The sequence below is a fragment of the Schistocerca nitens genome, chromosome 1 (assembly GCF_023898315.1).
Source record: "Schistocerca nitens isolate TAMUIC-IGC-003100 chromosome 1, iqSchNite1.1, whole genome shotgun sequence".
NCBI classification, from domain to species: Eukaryota; Metazoa; Arthropoda; class Insecta; order Orthoptera; family Acrididae; genus Schistocerca; species Schistocerca nitens.
The window spans coordinates 609,601,182-609,614,688 of record NC_064614.1 but is presented as its reverse complement, the minus strand read 5'-3'; the positions used below and the strand labels follow the sequence as shown (position 1 = coordinate 609,614,688).

The 13,507-nt window shown below is 44.8% G+C and overlaps 1 protein-coding gene across 1 annotated transcript in view; it reads left to right on the top strand.

Moving 5' to 3' along the window:
* The first annotated feature begins 1,018 nt into the window (after positions 1 to 1,018).
* LOC126262792 (hairy/enhancer-of-split related with YRPW motif protein) overlaps positions 1,019 to 13,507 on the top strand; it is a 67,486-nt gene continuing 54,997 nt past the window's right edge. The window contains exons 1-3 of the mRNA XM_049959658.1: positions 1,019 to 1,247; positions 1,710 to 1,927; positions 1,997 to 2,085. Of these exons, the coding sequence (XP_049815615.1) occupies positions 1,019 to 1,247; positions 1,710 to 1,927; positions 1,997 to 2,085 (536 nt within the window). The remainder of the gene's footprint in view (positions 1,248 to 1,709; positions 1,928 to 1,996; positions 2,086 to 13,507) is intronic.

Genomic DNA, 13,507 nt, shown 5'->3' with positions numbered 1-13,507 from the left:
TATTTAAAGTTTTGCTTTACTTATGCGAACAGTTTCGGCTTTCCACCACGCTATCTTCAGGCCCCCTGGCCAACGTGTAGGAAGAATTCAGCCTCACGTGCAATGAAAATAGTGGCCGGTATTCAGTAATATACGCACAAACAAAGTTGACCCTCGCCGCGTTGGATGATAAGAACGACTGTAAATGGGAAATGCTTTTACAGTCGCTCGCATCAGCTACCACGCCGAGGGTCAACTTTTTTTTTGCAAATATAATAACTGGTGCCCGTAGACTTACTGCTTAACAAAGTAATCCCTTCGTTCATCAGCTGCAGACTGCCTGCACATGAGGTTCGATTCTACCTATACGTCGGTCAGTGGGCCTGAAGATGACGTAGTGAAACGCAAAAGCAGCATAAAATCTGAAGTACAGACGGCCTAAGGTGTTTTTGTTTTGACCTTTTATACTAAACAGCCGAAATCCATACGCCATTCTGTATGAAAATGGATTTACAGGAAGAAAACAAGAAGTCCAAATGCGATCTCAAAATGTCCAGTTGCACAGGGAGACGAGAGATTGTTAATGTGATGGAAGTTGCGGCGTCTGAAGGCCGATGTCAGTGATACCACCCGGGAATACCAGACCAATCCTGAAGTAGATCCCAGCATACGTATGGAATTCGATGGAGCCTCTTGTAATATTTTACTGTCTATTGTTGATCTTGTCGTATGTTACTGTGGGTCTCCCCACTAACTAACTGCTTGAATTTGCTGCAATCGTGACACCGAAAAGCTGTAGCACCGGCTGTTTTGTTACGTGCACCACCACGGTGCCGTATCACAGCTGTTGCCGACACTGGACTCGCGGTGGCAGGATTTGGCACGCGCAGCACCGCCGGCCCAGATCCGCGCGCCGATCGGCCACAATAGCGGGCGCCTGCAATTACATTTGCCGTGAGATACCGGCCGGCGGCAGGCCTCGCGATTATGCGGATGCTGGCCGCGGCGCGGCGCGGCGGGGTGGCCCCCCTCCAGCGGCATGGGCGAGGGGGGCAGGGGGAGGGGGGCGGCCGCGTGGCCGAGCGGCGCTCCGCACACGACCGGCGCACGGCAGCCGGCAGGGCGAGCGGCGGCCGCAGTCAGTTGCGCGCCGGACGAGCACGCGTGCGCACGCCTCGCGCCACCCCTCCACCTCGCCGGAAGACCGCGCCGGCCGCGTGCCGCCCTAATTGAAGCACAAGACGACGCCGCCCAAGACAAGTGCCTTCGTCAGCCGCCACGGGATGCGCCATTGTCCGGCCACCCCCGCCCGACGCCGATCGTTCATTAAACGGCCCAAACATTACTCAGGCTTTCCGACTGCTGCCTCCGTGTTTGGCATAATGAAGATGCACCGTGGGAAATCTAGTTAATGCCGTGGAGTCAGCAACACCGAAGTTATTCGATAGATTAATGATATTCCACACTGCGTGTCTCCCAAGAAGATTCTCGCCTCACCCTTGACAATGACGGCTTCGACATCTCTTTTATCCTTATTATAACATCGTCTCAGACTACCTCCGAAGAATTTACTCAGTTCTCGTAGGTCGCTGTTGCTTCATACAGAGCTTAGCCGAACATTGACAGTTCTCCATCAAGACTCCACCTGTGTTGGACAATTGTGTAAAAACGCTGGTGTGTGTGAGCTAAGCTGAACCTTTCGGTGGACTCTTGAGTGCTGCGTACTCCAGACCATAGGGGATTTATATGTGACACGCGATCTGGTGCGGGAGTCTTCGAGGTGACCAGTGCCGCGGTGGTGAGACAGGGACACGGGCTGGAGAACGCGAGCGTGTGGCGCGTGGTGGTGCCGCGCGGGCCGGAGCCCGCCGGTGCCGGCGTGGGCGTGGGCGTGGGCGCGCTGGAGCCGCCGGTGCCCTGGGGCTACGGCGGGTGGGCCGCCGCCTCCGCCGGCGTCCACCCGCCCCCGGGGCCCGCCCCCGGCCACCCGCTCGGCCCCGGCCGGCATCACGCGCAGCCGCCGCCGCCTCCCTCCTCTCTCAAGAGGGCGCTCAGCGAGAGCGACGACTGTGACGACGTCTTCTCGGAGGAGTCCTCCAAGGACCGGTGAGTGGAGTCGTGCTCGTGCACTGGTGCGTTATGGAAGCACGTCGTTTGCAATATGCCAATAATACTGTGTGGTAGCCTCCTCTGATGGAAAATTTTCATGTCGTTAAGGAAAATTATACCAAGTGCACCATTTTTCAGTAGCATCTAGTACATGAGTAAGTCAGTACAATTTACACATGTTGCTGCTGATGTTCTAGTGCTGTAATTGATATTACCGGGTGATCAAAAAGTCAGTATAAATTTGAAAACTGAATAAATCACGGAATAATGTAGATATAGAGGTACAAATTGACACATGCTTGGAATGACATGGGGTTTTATTAGAACAAAAAAAATTCAAAAGTGTAAAAAATTTCCGACAGATGACGCTTCGTCTGATCAGAATAGCAATAATTAGCATAACAAAGTAAGACAAAGCAAAGATGATGTTCTTTACAGGAAATGCTCAATATGTCCACCATCATTCCTCAACAATAGCTGTAGTCGAGGAATAATGTTGTGAACAGCACTGCCGGCCGGTGTGGCCTTGCGGTTGGTTCTAGGCGCTTCAGTCTGGAACCGCGTGACCGCTACGGTCGCAGGTTCGAATCCTGCCTCGGGCTCGGATGTGTGTGATGTCCCTAGGTTCGTTAAGTTTAAGTAGTTCTAAGTTATAGGGGACTGATGACCACAGATGTTAAGTCCCATAGTGCTCAGAGCCATTTGAACCATTTGAACAGCACTGTAAAGCATGTACGGAGTTATGGTGAGGCATTGGCGTCGGATGTTGTCTTTCAGCATCCCTAGAGATGTCGGTCGATCACGATACACTTGCGACTTCAGGTAACCCCAAAGCCAATAATCGCACGGACTGAGATCTGGGGACCTGGGAGGCCAAGTATGACGAAAGTGGCGGCTGAGCACACGATCATCACCAAACGACGCGCGCAAGAGATCTTTCACGCGTCTAGCAATATGGGCTGGAACGCCATCCTAATAAAACCCCATATCATTCCAAGCATCTGTACCAATTTTTACCTCTCTATCTACATTATTCCGTGGTTTATTAAGTTTCAAATTTATACTGACTTTTGGATCACCAGTTATTTAAAGCCAAGATCGCTTCATGTGAAATAGTTTACTTCACGATCAGATTCGACAGTAACTAGCTGTCATCCTCACATTCTATGTCCCAGAAATATAACGACACTATAGTCTCGTCAACATGCTGAGAACATGCTCCAATTATTATAGTTAAGGAGCGCCGGAACAAAACCTGATACATCCACTTTTGTTGTATTCACGTGTATGAGCTGTAGGGGGGAAATACGGGAGTAATACATGCTGCCACAAAATAATTTTCAGCACAACGCAAGTGTTTTATGGTGTGTTACTTCTTTTCATAGCTTGTGGAGCCATTTAGAGATCACTATTTGTTACTTTCTGTATTAACAGCAAATGCGGATTTATCGGTTTTTGTTCCGGCGCTCCTCAATTACTATCGTATCAGTGTAGAGCTGCATTATTCTGACTGAAACACGCTTTTAATATGTTTGAAGAGACTCATGTTTAATTTTATTCCTGGAAGATCTGAGAGTCAGAGGATGACACCTAGTTACTGTCGACACTGATCGTGGAATAAACTATGTCACATAAATCGATCCTGGCTTCGAAGAAATCAATCATTTTCCAACAATTTCCTTTCGAAACATCACATAAAATACTATTCTCCGTAATTACCGGCACACTTTCCAAAAGACGAAGTTATGCTTCCTAATTGCTTGCTAACATTTTGTGTTTACCATCCGCCTTTTCAGATAGAACGTACGAGGGCTGTGTCTGAACTGCAGTACTACACTGACATGTTTTTCTGCTTTCTCACTTAAGTCGTCTATAGTTGCTCGCACCCATTTGGAAGACGAACTCTCGCCATCAGCAATAATTACTTAACAAATACTAAAAACCACATAGTGTTAAGCGACGTTCACTAAAGCAAACCGGAGTGTCATGTAACATCTGCCTCTATTCAATAAGATGTTTGCGAAGACTATGCCATACCGCAATATTTCTGTCCAGGTTATCAGACATAACGTCCTTTGCAACTAGGGTTACCAACCGCTCCGCTTTTTCCCGAGATTTCGGTGCTTTTTTTTAGTATCCAGCCGGCATTTTTGTTTTTTAAAGATGTCCGTCTTCTTAATAAAAAAGTTGCATTATATTATCTAACGAATTTCAGTGTAGCGTCTGAATTGTGATCAGCACGCACTTGACTAAAATTTTCCACGTCGTTCCCTACACCAGTGGTGTAATTGGAGAAAAGTTGATTCATAGTCAGTATATGCAATACAGCGATTCGAGATAATGTAGTTTGTTTAGCATTGTCTCGATATTTTCACGCTTTGAAACAAAAGGTTGTTAAGTAATCATTTGAAATTGGAGTTTGCGTATGTTATCGTTCTTAGAAGCGCTAAACTTCGGCGAAGTACTGCCGCTGTATACGATTGCGTGCTGCTAATAAGAAGTATGTCATATCATTTTCTGCTCATATTGAGATTAGAGCATGTTTATTACCCCACTGTGTAAAACATGAACAATTTGTTCATTCTAAAATAAATTGCCCGGCTTTTTAAAAAGTTTTCTGCTTTTGGTGAAGCACTGCCCTGTTTTGGATAATTTGAAGATGGTAGCCCTATTTGAAGTAGGAAATTATTTAATTCATCACAGGCTAACATCCCATAACTGCTAGCTCCAATGAAATAAAACATTGTCCATGAACGCCTTCAATGAAAAGTTCGTACTTTTTGTACACCACATTTGTAAGTGGCTAGTATACACATAGATAAAACGTTTGCCAATAATGTTTCTACAGAGAGTGCTGCAGCATGCGACTTCTCATGTGACTTAATTTAGATATGTGATGAATTTTGAGAAGTAATAAATGCATTGTTTACACACACATTACAATTTACCCTTCACTTTGTGCTATTAATTCACACGACCACGTTCGTGAGAAGCTGTCATCTGAAATATGTTCTTATGTTCACAGCATAGATGAAATCGTTATATTTTATCATTCGTTAAATTCGTAATATGATATTGCCTGTTTGTAGAAACGCCTAGTGTGGGTTTCATGAATAAAGTAACCTGAGCGAAAGTTTCCCTACCTTATTAGTTTGTTTCTATCAAAACAAAATGTCTACTTAGTGCGAACTTGTCACTGAAAGTAGAACGGTCTCTCTCGCTAGCCTAATGCACATGTTGCCGGGAATAGGCGCCATTCGCGGTGTTGAGAAGGTCTTGTTTATACATTGTGCACATTTTTATTTTTCTGTGTACGAGTAAGTGAAAGTCAGAATAGTTTGCTATCTTCAGATTATCTGATGATATTTCTTGCAACACGAACTGAAACATCAGGCGTACGAAGTCGATCACAACCTTCCACCCCTTTAGTTATTTTGTCACCTGTCATCTACAACAGTTGTGCCCCGCAGACCATTGTGTGAAAATGGCAAGGCGCACTTACTGTACGACGAGCGCTGTGTACCGTCCTGTGCGTGAAGTACAGCTGCTTTCCAGAAGGAATTATGGAAACTATGGGAGAAATGTGGTCGTTTGTGTACCCGAAAACAATAGGTATTTTGACTCTTTATGAAAACTACTACTCTAAATATTGAAAGTGTCACTTGTGACATAGCCTATGCATTTATTTTGATATAAGTCACGGGAATTAGTTAACTGTAATCCGTCCGACGAACCGTACTTCAAGAGTGATAAAAGGATCGAAAACATCCGCATAAAGTTGAGTTTCAGCTTCACCTGATAGATTCTAGTGAATGACAGTACCAATTGCTTTCTCCTGCTAAGAAGTTCACACCTTACACACCTCGACAGGTATTTTTCAAACATTTGGTCGCTATAACAGGCTAGCGATTTCATTAGTAAATCCATACTGTATTTACCTTCATTTAAGGAGATAATCAGAAGAGCCGGTGTTTGTATACACAAATTTGTTATACTCTGAAACAGACAGGGTGGTGGAAAAGAGAGAGGAACATTAGGTCTTAAACTCTCGTAGAAAGCGTTAGCATTAGAGACAGAACGCAGACTCCATGGGATAAGGAAGCGGCATTACACTGTTTGAGGAGCCATCTCTGCATTCATTGTAGCACAACAAGGGGAACTACGGATAACCGAAATCAGTCTGGGATATTAACCTTGTTACTTCCTCTGGAATATGGGTTCATAAGTTATTTTCTTAGTTCAATGATCCAGTGATGTTTACGGTATCTCGTCATAATGTGCAATTTTTCAAGCTAGTGTACAAAAACACTAAATTTTAACAAAAGAAACAAACAAACAAAAGAGAACAAAAAAGATGGCTGCATGGTAGACATATACAGGTACAGTTTTAATCTACAACGAAAGAACTGTCTACTTGCCTGTCTTTGAGGCGAGAACCAGACGACCATAGACAATAAATATTACCTATTTAAGACGACCACACTGAATTAGAAGAATGTAGATACCACGCACAACGGATTTGTGTTTATATCTGAAGCTTTTCTCATTTGTTGTTAGCAATTTTACGTCACTAGGAAGGTTGTCCAGTGTATTTTGTGGCTGCCATCCAGTTTTATAGCCACTCACCTCCTCGTTGACTTCATCTTATACTTCTTAATTGCCGTGCATGTCACGCTCCGAGAACACCAGGAAAGTTTAATTATTTTATTTTATAAGTTTTACTGTCATTTAATAATTGTTAATTGCCAGCCATTCGCACTAAGAAATAATTTAGTTTGAGTCATGCCCGATTCTACAATCAGAAAATTTGTTGATCCAGTGGCTTTATAAAAGTATTTGTCTTTCTTTATGAAATGACACTCTTCTGTGTTTCTTTTTTTAAATTTATTACATTTCTACTGAAACTACTGTCTGTGAACTCAAACTACTGTCTCTTTACTTATTTTTATCATTTCAGCACTGACCTGACAAAGGCAACTCAAACTTGACCTATTCATTTATTCCCACAATATACAAACCCAAAGCAATCTGACTGCTATCCAGTGACAACATGGCTTCCAGTAAATTACACAAAAGAATGGCCCTGAATTGCAAGTAATCCTAACAATAACCCATACTTTTTCAGAAGTCACTTACCTTTTCATAACACGAACTGCAGCAATTACAGAAATCAGCAACTACAGCCAACTAAATAGAAAGATTCTAACTCTACCATACTTGTGTACATGACCATTTTCTGCTACTGTAACGTGAGGGTACGGCAGAAAGCGGCAACAAATAGACATCAAACAAAAGTCTGCAAAAACCAACAGTAAGAAAATCGAGGTACGTCAACATTCAGGAAAAGGTGGTGAGTCATTGTTACTATAAGCAGTAAAACATAATATTCCTGTCGAAATTTCGGTGAGTGGCATTGTAAAACAAAGGAAAGAGAAGATACGAACAAAACACCTGTACTCAATATGAAAGTGATCTGCATATGGAAGTTTTGAAATCGATTGAAACACTGAATGCCACACATCTTTCTGGCGTCCGTAGTAAAGCGCTTCGACTGCGATGACTGCCCGCCCAACTCTGGATCAAACTGTTAACATCAGGTCTCCTGGTTTTGCAAAAAAAAAAAAAAAAAAAAGAAATGGATCTCTGTCACATATCTCTCTAACAGTACCCATTCTTGTTGCCTGCTGCAGCTCGTCAGTAAAATTCTGCGGTACAATGCAAATCAAGAACAGATTTTCCGTTTGCCGAAATCATTGTGAATGGTGGCACAAACACTGTCTCTGCTAGTCCTATAATCCCTCGATACCAATCTCCGAAACAATCATTTGAATTGTGCCAGTGGTTGTCTAAGTTACACACGACTGTTGCTCTGCTTGGTCCAGGTGGACCAGAAATTGGTGCATCACAAGGGTTTATTTCCTGTCTCAAAAGCGTTCGAAGCAGTCGAAAATATATTTTTTCTCTGTGACTTCGCCCCGTACACTTGCACGATCATCACACGTCTCTCCATCGCCGATTTTCGCAGTTTTATTACACGTTGAGCCACTCCACTGGAGACTTCACACTAACTGTCGTCAACTGGTCGCATCGGATTAATCTGCTTCAGCTTAGGATTTCTGACGACGTTTGGCGCATCAAGAGGTTTTTCTCCTCCCGCATGTCACTGCAAAGTTGGCAAGCATACCTGTTCAAGCACTTTTTGCAAGCCTGCTGGGCCATCTGCAGGTAATTTTACGCAAGCATTTAGACCGAACTGCTTGATTTTTGACCAGTAGCAAACTGGCGCAAGCATACCAACGTACACTTGCTTGTATGTGTGCACTGACAATGTGCAGACTTGTAAAAGCAAACGTCAATTGCGAAGTAAACCTTCGTAGCAGCACTATGTCGAGCGATATGAGTGAAATAATTGCTGGAAGAATGTATTTGAGTATATGAAAGTTAGCGTTGTTTCAGAAGCATAAAATCGAAAAATTACCGTATCTCGGTAAGGCATAAAAACAAATGACCCTGTCGCAAACACTTCGTTATTTAGAAAATAAATTTTTCCATAATCAACCACAGGAAAAGATGAGGTACAGAAGTCAACACTCGCGTATTACAAATGTTTATACGTGCGTATTTGAAGTATTCATACTAGTTTCAACTCGCAATAAATCTCAATATTGCTGTCTATCATGTGATGTTACAAACTCCGTCATGACTGTATTCTGCGTTTTAATCAGTGGTGTCGCGAGTATCTTTCTTTTTCTTTCTTTCTTTTGCTTGTGCCTTTTTCCCGCAATGATGCAGGATCGGCATCGTTAATCGGATTTGGCAAGGTTAATGTAAGGGGTGGTCAGATGCCCTTCCTGCCGCCACCCCTTACCCCCCGGGACAGAATTAGTGTACCCCAACTGTCTGCGACTAGTGTAATCCATGGAATAGTGCGAATGTGTTCAGATGTCTGCGAGCCGTAGAACTGAGGCGGGACGTGGTGACCAGCCCAGTATTCACCTAGGGGATTAGGAAAACCGCCTAAAAACCACATCCAGGGTGGCCGGCACACCGGAGTCAGTCGCTAAGCCACCGAGCGGATTCGATCGGGTCCAGCGCGCCTACCGAAGTCCAGGAAGCAGCGCATTAGCACTCTCGGCTAACCTGGCGGGTTAGTGGTGTTGCGTGTGTATAGAAGTTAAAATGTGTTTCTCCACTGATCGTGAAATTATTGGCGGACATACCTCCAATACATAGAGTATGTGGTAGAATAAGTTTTCCATCCATTAATCAGTCCTTAAATAACATATCACGTCTCCTTTTTCGGTGAGCTCGCACCAAAATGGAGTTTTTTTTTTCTTTTTTCCCGCTCAATGCGCGGTTATCAGCACCCGTACAATTTCCCAACCTTTGCTCGGCCCAATTCCGCCACTTTCCTGGATGATGATGAAATGATGACAACACCAACACCCAGTCATCTCGAGGCAGGTGAAAATCCCTGTCCCCGTCGGGAATCGAAACCGGGACCCCATGAACGGGAAGCGAGAACGCGACCGCTAGACCACGAGCTGTGGACTTTTGTTGTTGTTGTGGTCTTCAGTTCCTAGACTGGTTTGATGCAGCTCTCCATGCTACTCTATCTTGTGCAAGCTTCTTCATCTCCCAGTACATACTGCAACCTACATCCTTCTGAGTCTGTTTAGTGTATTCATCTCTTGGTCTCCCTCTACGATTTTTACCCTCCACGCTGCCCTTTAATACTAAATTGGTGATCCCTTGATGCCTCAGAACATGTCCTACCAACCGATCCCTTCTTCTAGTCAAGTTGTGCCACAAACTTCTCTTATCCCCAATTCTATTCAACACCTCCTCATTAGTTATATGCAGTGTGCGAATTGCAGGGGGGATGGGCGTGATTTCCACCCCTCTGCATCAGACCATCCCCTCCTCTGGTTTTAGTTTATGCATCCCAACCTGGGATGTTTATTTCCCACGCACTGGAGTAAAACTTTACATATAATTTAAATTTGTGGAGCCGAACACTGAAAGTTTTTAGTAAGTCTTACTATTAATATGTTTCAGTTTTCTGTCATCACTGTAAGTACAGCTTTTCACAAATGTGCCTCTAGGTTTTGAATTCCCGTCGTATACCTGTATGTAGATGATTTTGTAAATAACCTTTACCTATAATGTAGTTTTTAAAGATATAACAAGGGATGGCTTTTCTGATAGTGCATACGCGTGAATAGTGAGTTTCGGCATTAACATCTATTTACAAATAGCTGTTTAACCATGCGTAACGCCACGGTCCAAGCTACTAACAAAAAATGGCTCTGAGCACTATGGGACTTAACATCTATGGTCATCAGTCCCCTAGAACTTAGAACTACTTAAACCTAACTAACCTAAGGACAGCACACAACACCCAGCCATCACGAGGCAGAGAAAATCTCTGACCCCGCCGGGAATCGAACCCGGGCGTGGGAAGCGAGAACGCTACCGCACGACCACGAGATGCGGGCAGCTAGTAACATACATAACTCTACTAACCCCCTAAGACATCCCCCCCCCCCACTGGTAAAAGCACAAATCGCACCCTGGTTATATGATCTACCCATCTAATCTTCAGCATTGTTCTGTATCACCACATTTCGAAAGCTTCTATTCTCTTCTTGTCCAAACTAGTTATCGTCCACGTTTCACTTCCATACATGGCTACACTCCATAAAAATACTTTCAGAAACGACTTCCTGACATTTAAATCTGTATTCGATGTTAACAAATTTTTCTTCTTCAGAAATGATTTCCTTGCCATTGCCATTCTGCATTTTATATCCTCTCTATTTGGACCATGATCAGTTATTTTGCTTCCCAAATAGCAAAACCCGTTTACTACTTCAACTGTCTTATTTCCCAATCTAATTCCCTCAGCATCACCCGAGTTAACTCGACTACATTCCATTATTCTCGTTTTGCTTTTGTTGATGTTCATCTTATACCCTCCTTTCAAGACACTTTCCATTCCGTTCAGCTGATCTTCCAAGTCCTTTGCTGTCTCTGACAGAATTACAATATCATCGGCGAACCTCAAAGTCTTTATTTCTTCTCCATGGATTTTAATACCTACTCGGAACTTTTCTTTTGTTTCCTATATTGCTTACTCAATACACAGATTGAATAACATCGGGGATAGGCTACAACCCTATCTCACTCGATTCCCAACCACTAGAACTAAGAACTACTTAAACCTAACTAACCTAAGGACATCCCACACATCTATGCCCGAAGCAGGACTCGAACCTGCAACCGTAGCAGCAGCGCGGTTCCAGGCTGAAGCTCCTAGAACCAGATCTTGTAACACATGTCAAGTTTGCTGTCAGGAGCCTTTAGATACCGACCTGTTCGACAGACCTTTTAGTAATAAGTGAAGATGAAATGATAGCAACTGCTACGGAGAACTGCAGTGAGCAACGTGTCCAGGGCAGCGCAGGGGTTGGGAAGGGAAGGGAAGGGAAGGGCAGAGGCCGCGCTCTCTCACACGGTCCCACGTGAGCGGCGGCTGTGCACGCGAGGTTCGCAGAAGCGGCGCGGAGGTGCGCGTGACGGCGCCGCAACACCCGATACACGGCGGCCCGCCAGCCGGGAACACACGCCTCGCGGGGCTGCGGCTGCGGCTGGCTCCCGTTTCAAGGGCCGAGCCGCCCTGCACCGCGGCGAGGCGTTCCGGTGTCAGCCGGCGCGGCACGCAAAGCACGACGGACCGCCGAAGGCGCCGACGGCCAGTCTTCTTACCGACACCATTCACCCAGCCAAGATTCCGCCGGCGCTATAGACTCCGTGATATTTAAAATAATTGTAACATATCGTTCATTTTTCAGTCCCTGTTGCACGTCTTTTTTAGTTCGATCTTCCTGGATCATCTTCAGATCTATGTAGCTGCGTCAGCAAACTGTCGAGGCCTGCCGCTGTGGTCGAGCGGTTCTAGGCGCTTCAGTCCGCAACCGTGCTGCTGCTACGGTCGCAGATTCGAATCCTGCCTCGGGCATGGTTGTGTGTGATGTCCTTATGTTAGTTAGGTTTCAGTAGTTCGAAGTCAAGGAGACTGATGATCTCAGATGTTAAGTCCCATAGTGCTTGGAGCCATTTGAACCATTTTTGAAACTGTCGAGTCTCGTGTCTGCATCAGAATCACGTATCTGAATGCTAGGGAGATGAACACTTGTCACGTTTTTTTAAAAAATATGCCACTGGGACTCAAAAATAAATGATACATTACGTAAAACTGCCAACACAGTTGCTGTCCTGTCACTACGAATATCTCTGTTACCTTCCACACACTTTTCTCACGATTCCACCGACGTTACGTGGCAAATGCACCCTATCAGTTTCAGATAACTGTGACGTGACAAAGTCCTCCTGTGGTTCGTTTGCTGTACGACTCACATTCCGATATTTCTTCTTAACTAGTTTCTTGCTGTCCTCCTATTACTATACCTGCCACAAATTTCATTTTAGCATACCTGCCGCAACCGCCACCTTACACCTACACTTGTCTCCGCAAGTCACTTTTCAGTGTGTGGTGGAGGCTTCTGTGCGCACCACTGTCACTGTTCTCTTTTCCTGTCCCTCTTCCAACGGTGCTCAAAGAAAGACAGTTAATAAGCTTCCGAAAGAGCTTAAATCCGATTTTTCTGTCAAGGTCTTTTTTGAGAGCGGTAGTCAACAGAGTTGCAATTATCACGACGAGAGAATAGGTTACGTAATTAAGTTTTCGTTTGTTTGTGGGTACGTCTCTGCAGCCCTGGTACAAACTGAAATTCATCTACATGTACATATATACTCCGCTAGTCACCAAGCGGTGTGTGGCGGAGGGCACTATTCCCCCCCCCCCCTCCCCTCTCTCTGTTCCACGCGCGGATCGCGCGATTCAAAAAGGACTGTCAGAGCGCCTCAGTACCAGCTCTAATTTCCCTTATCTTTGAATGGTGATCATTGCGCGATTTGAAAGTTGGTGGTAACAATATACGCTCCACATCCTCGGCGAAGATCGGATTTTGTAATTTAGTGACCACCCCTTCCGTTTAGCGCGTCGTCTATCTGCAAGTGTGTCCCACTTCAAACTTTCTATGAAATTCGTAACGCTCTCGCTATGGCTAAATGTACCAGTCACGAATCTTGCCGCTCTTCTTTGGACCTTCTCAATCTCTTGAATCAGACTCAACTGTTAAGGGTCCCATACAGACGAACAATACTCTAAGACTGGACGAACTAACGTATTTTAAGCAATTTCCTTTGGTGGAGGACTGCATCGCTTCAGGATTCTACCAATAAACCGCAGTCTAGAGTTCGCCACAGTACCGCAACGCGCAGCTAGTCGGGATAAAACGAAATGGTGCAGCTCATTGACAATATGGAGTATCGTGTGCTAATTCGTTTTCGGCAG